The following is a 13,884-nucleotide window of genomic DNA, read 5'->3' as shown; positions in this document are numbered from 1 at the left end:
AGTGAAGGAGGGAAGGGAGGCTGCTCAAGGGGATAGTGGGCTCTGCGCTCGCAGGGCAGCCGGCCCCAACCGGGTTTAGGCAGGGCGCAGGAGAGCGGGAGGAGGACCCTTCTTCCTCCTCCCTTGGCAGCCACCCTGTGGTTTCGGCAGCTGGCAGTGAAGACCCCAAAGACCGGGGCCACTGACGAGGGGCCCATCACCTCGGTTAGGGACGGAGGGACGGTTTGGGCTGCAGGCGGGGCAGGGGGAACGCCACAATTTCACTGCTCCTTCATATGAAGCCTGCTGGGTGACCTTGGGCCAGTCATAGTTCTCTCAGAACTCTTTCAGCTCCACCTACCTCACAAGGTTTTTATTGTAGGGAGAGGAAGGGAAAGGAGTTGGTAAGCTGAAACGCCTTACAGGAGAGAAAGATGGGGTATAAATCCAAACTCTTCTTCTACTCTTAACATCCATGGGGATTGAAGAGAAGCTAATTGAATTATTTGCACCAGTGTTTACTGTGGGAAATGAGGGACCTGTACCCAGGACAGAGCAACAACTTTCAGGAAGGGATTCTTAAGAACTGGAAGTCAAACTGAAGGTGGTGAAATATATAAGAAATAAGAAGAACCCTGCTTGATCAGACCAGTGGTCCATCTTAGTCCAGGCACAAGAGAACTTCTAAACCTACTGGAGATATTAAAAAAATCAAGTGAGTCTTCAGGTCCAGATGCATATATACACTGGAGGGTTCTTAGGGAACCTGTCAAATGTGTATAAAACTGTTGATCTACTATGCAGTATCTGTAACATGTTACGTAAAATCTGCTACTACACCAGAGCACACTGGAAGAGTAGGAAATGTCACAGAGAATTTAAAAAAGGGGGAGAAAGGGAAAGCAGGAAAGTTAGAGACCAGTTATTATAATATCTGTTCCGGAGGCAGTAGAATTATTAGGTACATAGAAGAACAAAGTCTGTTGAGGGAGAAATCAGCATGGTTTCTGCAAAGGGTGTCATGCCCTCACCAACACTTTGGGAGTTCTCAGAGAAAAGTGAAATACAAAAATTGAAAATAATGGTCATACATTTCAAAAAGACTCTTTGGCAAAAGGTATTCCTCACCAAAGACTCTTGAGTAAACTTAGTAATCATCGGGTAAGAGAATGAGTCCTTTTGCTAAGTTCTCTCAAGGGGAGTATGGGAAAGTGGGCTCTCACAAGGATTGGTATTGGGGTAGGTGCTATTTGAATTTGTTCATAAAATGATCTGGAACTAGGAGCAAGCATGCTGTGGACAAACATCACCCGGATGATACAAAGGTTATTCAGGATAGTGAAAAACCAAGACAATCTGTGGAGAGCTTCCCAGAAGGATCTCCACAAACTGGGCAAGTGTGTAACAAATGTGTGGGCAAAGGAAGTTCAATATAGGGAAGCTTACTATGATGAAGTTCACTGGAACAAAATCAATTTCCAACTTTAAACGCATTATGCTAGTAGAATTTGAACTCTATGCGAAGAATGAGACTGAAAAAGACTTTTGGCTTGTAGTGGATATGTTTCTTTACATGAATGTGATCTAAACAGGGGTCAAGGGTCACACACTGAGCATCACCCTTTCAGCCTAAAAGAATGTGAGGAGAGCCTCAATCTACTTCAAAGCCTGCCAGATCCCTTTGGCTGCAATAAAGATCTGGCCTGAGAGATAAATAATATCTTGGACCAAATGGCAAAGGGGGGAGGCTTTTACAAGGCAGGCAAATTCGAACAAAACAAACAGTTCTTGCTCCTACGCACACACACACATTCACATGCACCGAAGCCATGGAACCTCTTGGCTGACTCTACTTTACACTTATAAATTCATGCGTAGGTGGAGTATTAGGAGTTAGATTTCATTATGTTTACTTGCACCAACTTACTTGAATACTGCTTGTATGTGAACCTTTTACTTTATACTGAAATAAAGTCTACACCTTTACAGGTGCGGTTTTGCTGTTTACAGGGGTCCAACCTAGTCTTGGCCATGGCTTCCTTAAAAGGAGATTGAATCCCAGGATCCAGATATGGGATAGGGCAGTGATGGCGAATCTTTTGAGACCGAGTGCCCAAACTGCAACCCAAAAACCTCTTATTTATCGCAAAGTGCCAACGTGGCAATTTAACCTGAATGCCGAGGTTTTAGTTTAGAAAAAACAGTTGACTCCGAGGTGTGCGTTACTCGGGAATAAGCTTGGTGGTAGTTGTTGGCTTTGCTTTGAAGCAGCCATGCAACTCTTCTAGCGGGTGAATCACGACCCTAAGAGGGTTTACTCAGAAGCAAGCCCCATTGCCAGCAACCGAGCTTACTCCCAGGTAAAGGATCGCGCTGTAGTTCTTCGCATGAAAATCAGTGGGGTTTAACAGCGCTTAACAGGGTGACCTACACTGCTTCCCCAAAACTGGGTCTTCGGTTTAATGCTAATAATCGAGCCCAGCGGCCCAGGCCAGCCTAGATGTGTGTGGGGCAATTCCCCCCCCCCACATGACAAACTCTGTTTGCACGTGCCCACAGAGAAAGCTCTGAGTGCCACCTCTGGCACCCGTGCCATAGGTTCGCCATCACTGGTATAGATATAAACACAAGATATAATAGTTTGGATCACTAACCTATTTGTAAGATGTAGGTTGATTTTATGAGAACACATGGAATCTCACAGGAACAGAATATTTGTGAAAAATCCTGATTTGCTTCCTGTATTATGGTTATGTAAAGAACAACCTTCCCACCTCTCCTCTGATCAACCAAAGGAAGATATGACTAGACTTTTGGGTTGGTTGATAAGGTGGTGACTATTTTGCACAGACCTGAGCAATTATAGCATTATCTGCACAATGATAATTGGATTTGCAGCAGAAATCAGTAAACAGCTGTAGTCTCAGCGACATCTTGAAATACTGCTGAGTAGAATTTCCATTGCATTGGAAAGCATTTGTTTAGAGTAGACTTTAAAAGCAGTTTTATCTAGCATGTCTGGAGAAACATGGATGGATAGCTGTTGTGGGTTTTCTGGGCTATGTGGCCATTGTAATTTTTGCTCCTAACGTTTCACCAGCATCTATGGCTGGCAACTTCAGACGAGTGTCACAGCAAGATGTGTTTCTGTGGAATAGTGTGGAGAAAAATACATCTTACTGTGATACATCTCTGAAGATGCCACAAATGTGGGTGAAACATTAGGAGCAAAAACTACAAGACCACGGCCACACAGCACGGAAAACCCACAACAGCCAGTTAATTCTGGCTGTGAAAGCTGTCAGTATATAGAAACATGGATAAAATATCTACTGGGAGATATTAAACCTAGCTGTTGCCAGCCACAGATCAACTGGATTCCAAATTAATAGGACTTCCTAATTCCCTTTGTCATCTAATAGTTTAAGTTTGGAATGAGGCATTTTTTGGTTTGTGACAAACAATAATATTCCTTTTAAGAATTTTAAACAATGTCTGGTCATTGCTGGGCAAGAACAGAATTCCTCCATTGACTTACTGATGAATAATTAAGCAAATCTGATAATGAAAGTGGAAGGTGGTTTTAATGACCAATTGGAATCAGAGCTTGAGGATATTTGGGAAGGAATCCCCAGCCAGAACTAAGGGACCCCCAAGTCAACTTTTAGAATATCCAGTTTGTGAAAAATGTTATTAAATTACATTTTAAAATCCTCAATAGAACAAAATGATAGGCTGACAAGTAATGTTTGACTCAGATTTAGGAGAGCACGTTCCTCAATTCAGCAACGATGCAACCGTAGCACCCCTAGTGGCCCCACGGAGTTGACAGGTTTTCCTTTTGCAGAGCCTATGCCCACACACCTGTTCTAGCCCCTTTTTTCTTGCGGTAAGAATTCCAACTCAGTTAGGTGATACGTCCTTGGCACAGGCAGGCATGTCACATATTGCAGGAATATCTGGAAAGGCCAGTGCTCCAAGAAATGGAGAAAGTAGGCAGATGTTTTAAGGTCAGCTACTGTAAGCAGCTTGACTCAGAGCTTTAAAAGGAGGTCAAGCGTTGAGCCATAAGCCCCTGAAGTCTCAACGGAAAACATAGCCTCCCTTCAACTTCACACACATGATCCCGAAGCTCTCCTGCACTTCACGGCTCCCTCAAATCTGGTTTTGTTCCACTCACAACTAGGATGATTGTTTTACTTGCTTGTTTTGTTGTCTTGGTAGGGCTCATGCTCCTTTAATAATTGGCACGAATAAGCAGACAGTCAACACGTAAAGCATTTCCTTGCTTTCTGTATGCTGGGAAGAATTTCTGATGAACTTCTGACGGGCATGTTTAAGGCAGAGGAGACCTGCCGGACAAAATCTCACAACCTTTTCTCCCTCAGTTTCCAGGCCTGAGACATAGTGGTGCTGGGAAGGTTTAATAACGTAGGAAGCCAGCTACTCCCAGCATCTTCCGTTATCTGATGCACTCTCACATCCAGCGACAAAACGAGGAGAAAGCCCAACAACTTTGTCACTGAAAGGTCAGCAGGGCGGTGCAATGATTTGCCCATTGCTTAAACTGTATCAAATGTTATTTCTCCTGACAATTTTTTTAATCCCTCATCTTCAGCCACGAAGCAATTGCAACTAACGCTCAGTCCGAAGCATTCCTTGGGGGAGGGGCTTCTCCGATGTGATGGATTCATGCGCTCGGTTATTTCCTGCCTTCTACCTGATCATCTCAGCCTCTTCTTCGATGCCATCTCCTCTCTTTTCACTGAGGAACAAACACAGCGCACCCTCCTCCCCCTCTCGAACCGCAGTTGTTGCCCTTAACACCTAGATCGGGACTAACCCCCTTTGAACACCGCAGCAGACCGCGCTACGCAAACACCCCCGCCGATCAGGCCCCCGCGCGCCCCAGCCAGTCGTCTGCACACCTGGAAGCCTGCCCTCCTTCGCATCACCCGATGCAGAACCTCGGAATGCCGACGCCACAATCGGGCGCTGGAATCCCCACTAATGTCTGATTCATTCCTTCGCAGTCCCTAGGATTAGTTCTAGAGCCGAGTGATTGGACAATAGGGCGTCTGCCCGCCTCTGAGAGATCTCGACTGGCTGCAAAGCTGTCACTCCCATCCTTGGCAGCACCCGATTAGTCAAGCCGGCCGGCAATCTTAAATCTCACTCGATTGGCTGTTCCTCCGTGGACCTTCGGCAGCCGCTGTGCCATTGGAGGACGGGTGCCCTTCCTCGCTTTGGGGGTTGCGGATTGGTGGACGCCTGCCTACGCCTCTGGCTGTGAAGGTGAACGTCTCCTCCAGGCAGATTCGGAGAAGTGCTAGCCTCGGCCAACTCTTGCAATGGCTCCCGTCTTTAGGTCCGTGTTCGGCGCCGTCCCGCAGGCCACGCCAGTGGCCGTCTTCCAGCTGACGGCGGATTTCCGCGTTGATACGGACCCGCGCAAGGTCAACTTGGGAGTGGGAGGTGAGAGAATCGGAAGGGCGAATCCGCCCGTGTAGGGAGTGGGGAAAGCTTGTCTGAGCTCCTTTCATACATTCAGGATGGGTGCAGGTCAGGATGGGTGCATACATGCATGCACAGACACCATACGCCTGTGGAGTGAATCATGCTCACAGCTCCTGCCTGCCTCCCACCTGGTGTGTGCATGTTAGTATTTCACGAGCTGGGTTTTGTCAGGATACCGGCACCTGGTTGCAAAATGCAAACACGCGTTCGCAGAAACGTGCGCGCTTAATGAATGCATCCGTTACATGAGTCACGAGCTAGACTGGCGCTTATACTTAAGAGGCTGATGTCTTAAGATTGCCAAGCTGATGTCCAGCCCCTCCCCTAGAGTCAGAGTTCTGCAGCTGCCGTGTTTGGAGGCTTTGATCTGCAATGGGACAGAAGAGTTCTGGGGCATCTTAAACGTGTCTTGTGATTTCTCGTGCTCTGCCTTGTTCTGCATACATTTTACCAGTCTTCTATAGTGCTGCCTTCAGATATTTTGTCTGTACTGTGTTGTGACATTGTTGCTAGCTCCCATGACTAGTCAGTGCAGGAACAGAATGGGGGTGAAAATACTGATGGGTTGATAGCTGTGGAGACTGCCTTCAGCCTGACACTGTTTCTGAGAGACTCATTTAGAAAGTGTCAGAATTTCTAGGACTCCGTGTTGCAGCACTGGATCGCTGGATTTGTGAAAGAGTGGACTAGCATCCCTACTGGGAGTACATGGTTGTGGAAGTTGTCTGTCCTGTGCCTCAGTCAAAAGCACGATGGTAATGAATGCTAAGAAAGGAGGTAATGCCACTGTGTGGAGGTGGGAGGCTCAGAACAAGGGATGTGTTTACATTGGTAATTACTGCCTCTCTTCTAGATTACTTGATAATGGTCTGCTTTGGGCCTAGAAGGGCATCTTCAACCTTCATGTCTCTTTGACTTCATTTCGCCATCGGGACTTTGAATTTTATAATTTGTATATGGTTTTAACTGGGATTGGGGTGAAATGGATTTTAACTGTTATTTGAATGATGGACACCGCCCTGAGCCCTTTGGGGAAGGGCGGTATAGAAATTTAATAAAATAAAAATAAATAAATAAATAAATAAATTTCCCTGTTTCCCTCCCTTTTATGATTTGTTGCTTTCCTTATGTCTTGGGGAGGTCTCAGAACATCTCCTGGCCTTATTTATGCCTTGTGCTGCCTCCCTCTTTGTGGTCTGATTTCCTTGAGGTGTGATTTCTGCCAGGGGGACCTGGCATCTGATATTTTAATCGCTGAAACACTGTTCTCAGGAATACCTGGGCTGCTATCCAAGTACAGCTTGAGCTAACTTGATGACCTTGGGCAGAGTTTTGCCTGTGCCTTGCAGAAACTTGAAAGGGACTCTGCCCTGGTGCCAAGAAGCATACTCACTGCCACCCTTGTAGTCTCGAAAACTTTGCTCTTTGCTCAGAAGTCATTTAACATGTATCCAGTCGGTTGCTTCTTGGATCACTGGGCAACTTAAGATCCTTTCACATGCCTCATGGTCTTGCCTGTTGCCAGGCAAGCTTTTCTGCTTGTTCTTGTGCTAGAGTTCTGTGGGATTTTTGCCTGCCTGCCTGCTGCTGTTGTTTGCTGTCTCCCCTGTACATGCTGCACAGCACCTGCTCAGTTGTGAGATGCTCAAGGTTTTAATTTTGGCAGCTGTCAAGGTAGTCTCTCTGCTGACTTCAGCTATTGCTGGCCTGAAGCTCCCATCCCGCTCGTGGCTCTCCTGAGACTCCAAACTTGCTGAACACAGTCAGATCCCACAGTGACTTATATTGATAATCTCTAGGATTTAAGAGCTTGGGCTTGAATAGCTGGACCAAGGGATTATGGGACTCTTTGGCAATGCGTGGGCGTTGGAAACTAATGCATTGACAACATATGTTTCTTTATTGTATTAAAAACAACATTTAAAATGAAAAATCTGCTACAAGTTACAGTGTCTCAGCTATCCACAAATCAAACTCTTTTAAAAATCATCAGTCATTTTGGACCAATTCTAAACTCCGTAAAAAGAAAGTGAAAACAGCTGGGAGAGCTTCAACTCCACACACAGTCATTATTATAGGCTCTGGCCTTCCAAAACAATAAAACTTTAAAACATTTTAAACAGTAAAAGGAAGGGTAGCTGAAAGGATATGCTAAAAGGTAAATAACAACTAGGCTTGGGTTAAGCAACAAAAAAAGTTGGAGTTCTTAAAACTTCTTTATCTTTAAAATGTGGAGGAGCTCCAAGAGATGACTCTTAATTTCCTCCACTCAGCTGCCAGAATGGAAACCTCTGCTGTATCAGTAAAGGCCTTGGGCGTAAACTGACAATCCTAGAATAGTCTGTAATCTCCTGCAGCTTTCTCCAGATGTTCATGGACTGACAAACTCCAATTTGTAGTCCATGAACAACATCTGGAGAGCTGCAGGTTGCAGACCCCTGACATAGAACAAAAGAGGCAGAGCAGGAAAAGATGTCTACAGTAAGTGCCTCCCTACCATAGTTGTGTGTCTTGACTAATCGCCTTCCTTTCTCCTCTACAGCTTATCGCACAAATGAAGGGCAGCCTTGGGTCTTGCCAGTAGTTCGGAAAGTGGAGCAGATGATTGCCAAAGACACCAGTTTAAATCATGAGTATCTTCCGATCTTGGGCTTGCCAGAGTTTCGTGCTAATTCCTCACGAATTGCCTTAGGAGAGGACAGTCCGGCCATCAAGGAAAACAGGGTGAGCTTGACAGTGAAGAACTGGTATGGGCTGATGGAAGGAACTTGGGGTGTTCTGCCTTTCAGGGGTGTTTAGACTGGGTTTTTTGGGGGGTGGCTTCCTGTTTTCTATTGTACTGTGGGAATATCAGGAATGGTAGACTGAATACTGATGAACAAGCACAGGTAACAGGTCTCTTAAAATGAGTAAATTCTACCTTGGTAGAAGGGCAATGGAAATAGTCTGAAGTGGGGTGGAAGGTGGGGTATTGCCCTATCTGATAACATTGCTCCCAGGTAGAATCTTGGAGACTCAGGAGGAATTTGGATGCAGTCCAGTGCAAGACAAAAAGCATGTTACGGGAATCTTGCTGAGAAGAGTTCTTGTTGGAGAAAAAGCATCAGTCTTTTGATGAGACTTGTTTTCCCCCTTTTTTTCAGGTAGGGGGTGTACAGTCTTTAGGAGGCACAGGGGCTCTGCGTATTGGAGCGGAATTCTTGAGGCGCTGGTACAATGGAACCAACAACACAGCAACCCCTGTCTACATTTCTTCCCCTTCCTGGGGTGAGCACTGAAGCCTGGCTGGCATCTTTGCTATGGTGTGGAGCAGGGAGAGGGAGGGCAGGCAACTGAATATACAAAAGTGGTTAAATATCCCTATTGCCTTGGTTCACTGATGAATGCTTCTCCCTCTCCCCTCGCTCCAGAGAACCATAATTCGGTCTTTACGGATGCTGGCTTCAAGGACATCCGAACCTATCGTTATTGGGATGGTGCCAAAAGGGGTCTGGACATCCAGGGATTCCTGGAAGACTTGGAGGTAGGTCTGGTTGCCCTACATTTTGGATGTAACCTGGGCAGAGACTTGAGTAGGATTAGATTGCTAGGATTAGATTGGCCTGGGACCTTGTGGCTATGTTTAGGTACTCTATTGAGCATGGCTATATGCTGCAGAGGACTGAAGTAATTAGGGGTGGGCTATCTAATTCATACTTGGTTATTTATTTATTTATTGGTTAAACTTATATACCGCCCTCCCCCGGAGGGCTCAGGGCGATGAACAACAAAACAAAATAGAGCACATAAACCAAAGACTAGCTGTTACAAAGGTTAGCTGTATACATCTTGGCTGGCTTACTTGTAGTGCTCCTGTGTACATTTAAAACTACCAGTTGCTTGGGTGTGTACTCTGAAAGTTCCAAGCAAGCAAACTTCAGAGAAAAATAATAATGCCCAAGTGCATATGGCATCAGTAATGCTCAGAAAGTCACGTTCACAAAATTTCATCAGCATGTGTTCAAAGCTAGTGTGGTGTGCTTCTGGGCTGCGTTGCTTGTGAGTCTGCACTCACTGAATTGTAAGCTTTTGGGTCCCCTATAGACATGGCTGGCTTAGCAAAGAAATTACCAAGAAGGTTGGGCATGTGCTTAGCTTAAACAAGGTACACCCTTTATTAAAATGATCATACCAGTGGGAAAACAATACTTCTTATTCCATTGCTTGGACAATCCATTAGGAAGGAGAAAAGTTTGCTCAGAGGATCTCCCTTGCTATACTCTGTTTTACCAAAAGAAAGAACCAAAATGGTAACTTCATTTGCCTCATGTTGGATCATCTTTGTTTCTTTAGAATGCTCCATATATCAATGAGGGACCCAAATGGAGCATTCTAAAACAAAGGCGGCCCAGCATGAGGCAAAATGAAATTACAATTCCTCCTCCTCTCTTAAAAAAGAACCAGGCGTAGCTGGCTTTCTGTCCTCCTTTTTTGTGAGATTACTCCTACTTTACACAGAATATTCCCTACATGCTTCAAAAACTTAAGCACTATCTATCAATTTGTAGTAGAAACCATTCTCCTGACCTATTCCTCTAAACTTACCTTTTTATTTATTTCTCTACTTTCATTTATTGGATTTTAACATGCCACCCCTCTTCTTTTGGGGTCTGTATTGGCTTACAACATACATCCAAAGCATAAAACCTACAACATACATCCACAACATTAACATTAAAATACTCTGATAGTAAAACTAGTCAAACGTTAAACATTCTAATAATGTAATGAACAAAAATTCCATTTTTTTCAAGATGGTGAAAATGCAAGCAAGGATATTTTACTTCCAGCAGTCTGTGTGGCTGATAGTTAATTAAATCACATACAATGCACGATGGCCATTACTTCTAACTTTTCTTTCAAATAGAGAGATTTGGAGTCCACTGAATCTGGCCATACACACCTGTTGTAGGATTTTTATATTAACAATTATCTGAGTTTCATTTTTTTGCATGGAAAGAGGCTGAAACGCTCACTCAATACTGGAAATGCTGGAGAGCACTTGTTGCCTGATATATGCTACTTAGCATGGGAGGATCTAACTAACTATAGTTGCATTCACAGCTCATCTGTCCAAGAGTTCATTTTTTTGCTAGAGCATTTAGAGCATGCAAGCTGTGTACATATTACAACCCTATCCGTGATGGTTCAGACATGGGTAGAGGACCCTGGACACAGTCTGTTTAATTCCTTTCTTTCTGTCTCCCTTCCTTACAGGAAGCTCCAGAGTTCTCCATTTTTGTCCCTCCATGCCCAGCTCATAATCCCACTGGAACAGACCTCACCCAGGAGCAGTGGAAAATGATTGCAGCTGTTATGAAGGAAGGTACTTGCTCTTGCAGCCCAAGGGCAATAGGGCTGTGTATCTTTTGGCCATAAAAATATTTCATTCTGTACCAAAAGGCTAAATGCTGTGACCAGCAAGTCTTCGTCAACTGTGGCTGCTTCCCACAACGGCGGATTTCTCATGTCTCAGCCACCCTATGGATGCTTTTAAAAATGTGGCCATGTGAGGCCATGCTCTGTTTGTTCACGGGTCAACATGACTTGACTTGATGGGCAATTCTAACACACACGTGAAAACCTAGTCAGCTGCTCATTTGTTGATGGCAGATAGTCCCTGGTTATGCGATTAGCAGAGAATAGAAGATGAAGTCCTACCTTTTAGACAGAGGAGAGATCTTTAGAAGTTCTGCAAATATGAGGTTTATTTAAGGTTGTTTAAAGGATGGGCAAGGGAAGATGTGGGCACCATATACATAAATTCCTCTGGAGGTGGTATGTAGTGAAGCGACATTCATGGAAAGCCAAGTGGCTCTCTTAACAATTCCTTTCTTGCAGCGACGGTTCCTTTTCCCTTTCTTCGACTCTGCCTATCAAGGTTTTGCCTCCGGTTGTCTGGACAGGGACGCCTGGGCTGTGCGCTTTTTTGTTTCCGAGGGCTTTGAACTCTTCTGTGCACAATCCTTCTCCAAAAACTTTGGGCTCTACAGTAAGTATCTTATATAGAGAAAGAATGTGGTGGGGGTGGCGGGGATTTCCTCTCAAGTGGTGAGTTGGGAGATGCAGCACAAGAGTGCTTGTGTAGGACTTCAGGTTTATAGTTGTCCTTGTTTTCCTACTTCTCAGATGAACGGGTCGGAAACCTGTCAGTTGTGGCAAAGGATGCTGACAATGTGCAGCGTACCCTGTCCCAGATGGAGAAGATTGTCCGCACAACATGGTCCAACCCTCCATCGCAGGGTGCCCGAATTGTGACTACAACGCTGACTTCACCAGAGCTGTTCACTGAATGGTAAGGACCATCAAGATGGGAGTTGGGTACTGATCTTTGTTTCGGGGTGGGTGTACAGACAGTGGTGGGATTCAGCAGGTTCACACCACTTTGGCACAACCGGTTATTAAAATGGTGCTTGTAAACAACCAGTTGTTAAATTATTTGAATCCCACCACCAGAACCGGTTGCTAAATTATATGGATCCCACCACTGGGTACAGGGTATGGCTTATAGTGCATGGTTGTTCCTTGACCGGTGGGCAAAGCTGATGTTGGGCCTAACTTAAACTTTTTCTGTGGCAGGAAAGCAAATGTGAAGACAATGGCAGATCGAGTCTTGTTGATGCGAGCAGAGCTCAGGTCTCGGCTTGAGACTCTGGGCACTCCAGGCACTTGGAACCACATCACTGAGCAGATTGGGATGTTCAGCTTTACTGGGCTTAACTGTAAGTACAGATCTTGGTAGTGGAAAGGGAGGAGGAATAGGTATCAAATGGTAAAGGTAAAGTTGGAAGGATGGTCTGGGGCAGTGGTCGGCAACCTTTACCACCCAAAGAGCCATTTGGACCCGTTTTCCACAGCCCCAAAGATCTACCGAGTTGGTTCGGCCCCTTCACTCACCTTTCCTTCCATCACTGCTCTGGAGGGACACGCTCACGCTACCCTCCGACCTCCAGGCCACATGGAGCCACAGTATAAGGCTGAAAGAGCCGCATGTGGCTCCGGAGCCGTGGGTTGCAGACCCTTGGTCTAGGGAGCCAAGTAGTCTCCTGCTCAGCTCTGCTTTTGGAAAATAGTGCCTTGCCCCAATTTGGCATTCTGACCTAGCTCCCTACAGTGAGAGGAATCAGCTCTAGACTTCTGCTTCACTTGGCAGAAGGCTGAGAATTGCTGGCTGCTTGTACCAGGGGCTAAGCTGGCAATTCTTAGCAAAGGTCATCTTGGGTTCTGGGTGATGGTTGGGAGGGGACCTGATATTTTTCTTCATCTTCTTCCTTCAGCTAAGCAAGTTGAGTATCTGATCAAGGAGAAGCACATCTACCTAATGGCCAGTGGTCGTATCAACATGTGCGGCTTGACCACCACGAACTTGGACTATGTTGCTGGCTCCATCCACGAAGCAGTTACCCAGATCCAGTAAGGTGCAGCCAAATGTTACGTGCCTGTGTGTGTAACTTTCTCCTCTGTTTTGAACCCCCCAAAAAATGACCCAGAGCAGTGAAGGGAAGATGCCATTGTCAAGAGTAGGAGGAGGAATGGGGGCTAAGTGGAAAATAACGTGTGAACTGCACTTAATTTGTCTGCTTTTAAACCTCTTGAGGCTGCCCTTGGTTAAAAACAAAACAAAAAGAAAGCCCCAAATCAGCTGGGTAGAACTACACACAACTGCACGTCTGCAAATCTGTCAATTCAGTACAGTATATTTGCTCCCCAAGCTCACTGTTTCATTGCTGGAACTCAGCAGAGACTGTAATACTATCAGGAATAGGTCTCCTGGCCTTTGATTTATGGGAGAAAGATTGTATGAAGTACATGTGAACTGTTCATCCGCACACATCATATTAACTCTTCCACCTATCTTGTCTGTAGTATGTCCCTTTGCACTTTATGTAACTAACCCTGCTGCAGCAAAAAGGCACTGTTTGTGGGAACAGATACCAAAATGACTGTTGTTGCTGGGAGCAAGACTGGAACTGGTTCCCATTTTCCAGACTTGCATGAGCAAAGATTGTAACTTTTACCTGTACCTTTTCTGTTAGTACAATAAAACAGTCAAACAGTCGATTTGTTTTTGTCTTGTCTACTGGCTGACCTAAGAGGGGGCTAGGTTGGGCTATAGTAAAAGACCCAGCTGTGTAAACCAGCCACTTTTTGCTCTATTGGCCCTCAACTGAACCAGCCCTGACCATACCTCAGCTCCTTCTTGAGGTCTAAAGGTGGGAAATGAAGCCCCTCACAAGTGTCTTAACAGGGTCAGAAATAGTAATTTTCTTACTCAGCCAGATTCATTTTGAGTCCAACTGCAGAACCTGAGGATGGATAAATACTGCCTGCAATTCTTTTCAGGCAAAT

The 13,884-nt window shown here is 45.3% G+C and overlaps 1 protein-coding gene across 1 annotated transcript; it reads left to right on the top strand.

Annotated features, from left to right (window-relative positions):
- The first annotated feature begins 5,228 nt into the window (after window positions 1-5,228).
- Window positions 5,229-13,594, top strand: GOT1 (glutamic-oxaloacetic transaminase 1). The gene is made up of 9 exons (XM_048506732.1): window positions 5,229-5,454; window positions 8,039-8,220; window positions 8,640-8,763; window positions 8,907-9,019; window positions 10,753-10,857; window positions 11,377-11,527; window positions 11,665-11,830; window positions 12,115-12,257; window positions 12,813-13,594. Exons 1-9 carry the CDS (start codon window positions 5,331-5,333, stop codon window positions 12,950-12,952), a joined length of 1,248 nt encoding a protein of 415 aa, XP_048362689.1. The 5' UTR covers window positions 5,229-5,330; the 3' UTR covers window positions 12,953-13,594.
- Window positions 13,595-13,884: the final 290 nt, after the last annotated feature.

This window comes from Sphaerodactylus townsendi, linkage group LG08 (assembly GCF_021028975.2).
Source record: "Sphaerodactylus townsendi isolate TG3544 linkage group LG08, MPM_Stown_v2.3, whole genome shotgun sequence".
Classification (NCBI taxonomy): domain Eukaryota; kingdom Metazoa; phylum Chordata; class Lepidosauria; order Squamata; family Sphaerodactylidae; genus Sphaerodactylus; species Sphaerodactylus townsendi.
The sequence above is the reverse complement of the archived record's forward strand: the minus strand, read 5'-3'. Positions and strand labels throughout refer to the sequence as shown.

Bases quoted from the DNA above. Each gene is read 5' to 3' on its own strand.
- GOT1 (XM_048506732.1), top strand. From the start codon at position 5,331: ATGGCTCCCGTCTTTAGGTCCGTGTTCGGCGCCGTCCCGCAGGCCACG. The intron at 5,455-8,038 runs GTGAGAGAATCG...TCTCCTCTACAG, and splicing joins GGTCAACTTGGGAGTGGGAG to CTTATCGCACAAATGAAGGG. The intron at 11,831-12,114 runs GTAAGGACCATC...TTTCTGTGGCAG, and splicing joins CCAGAGCTGTTCACTGAATG to GAAAGCAAATGTGAAGACAA.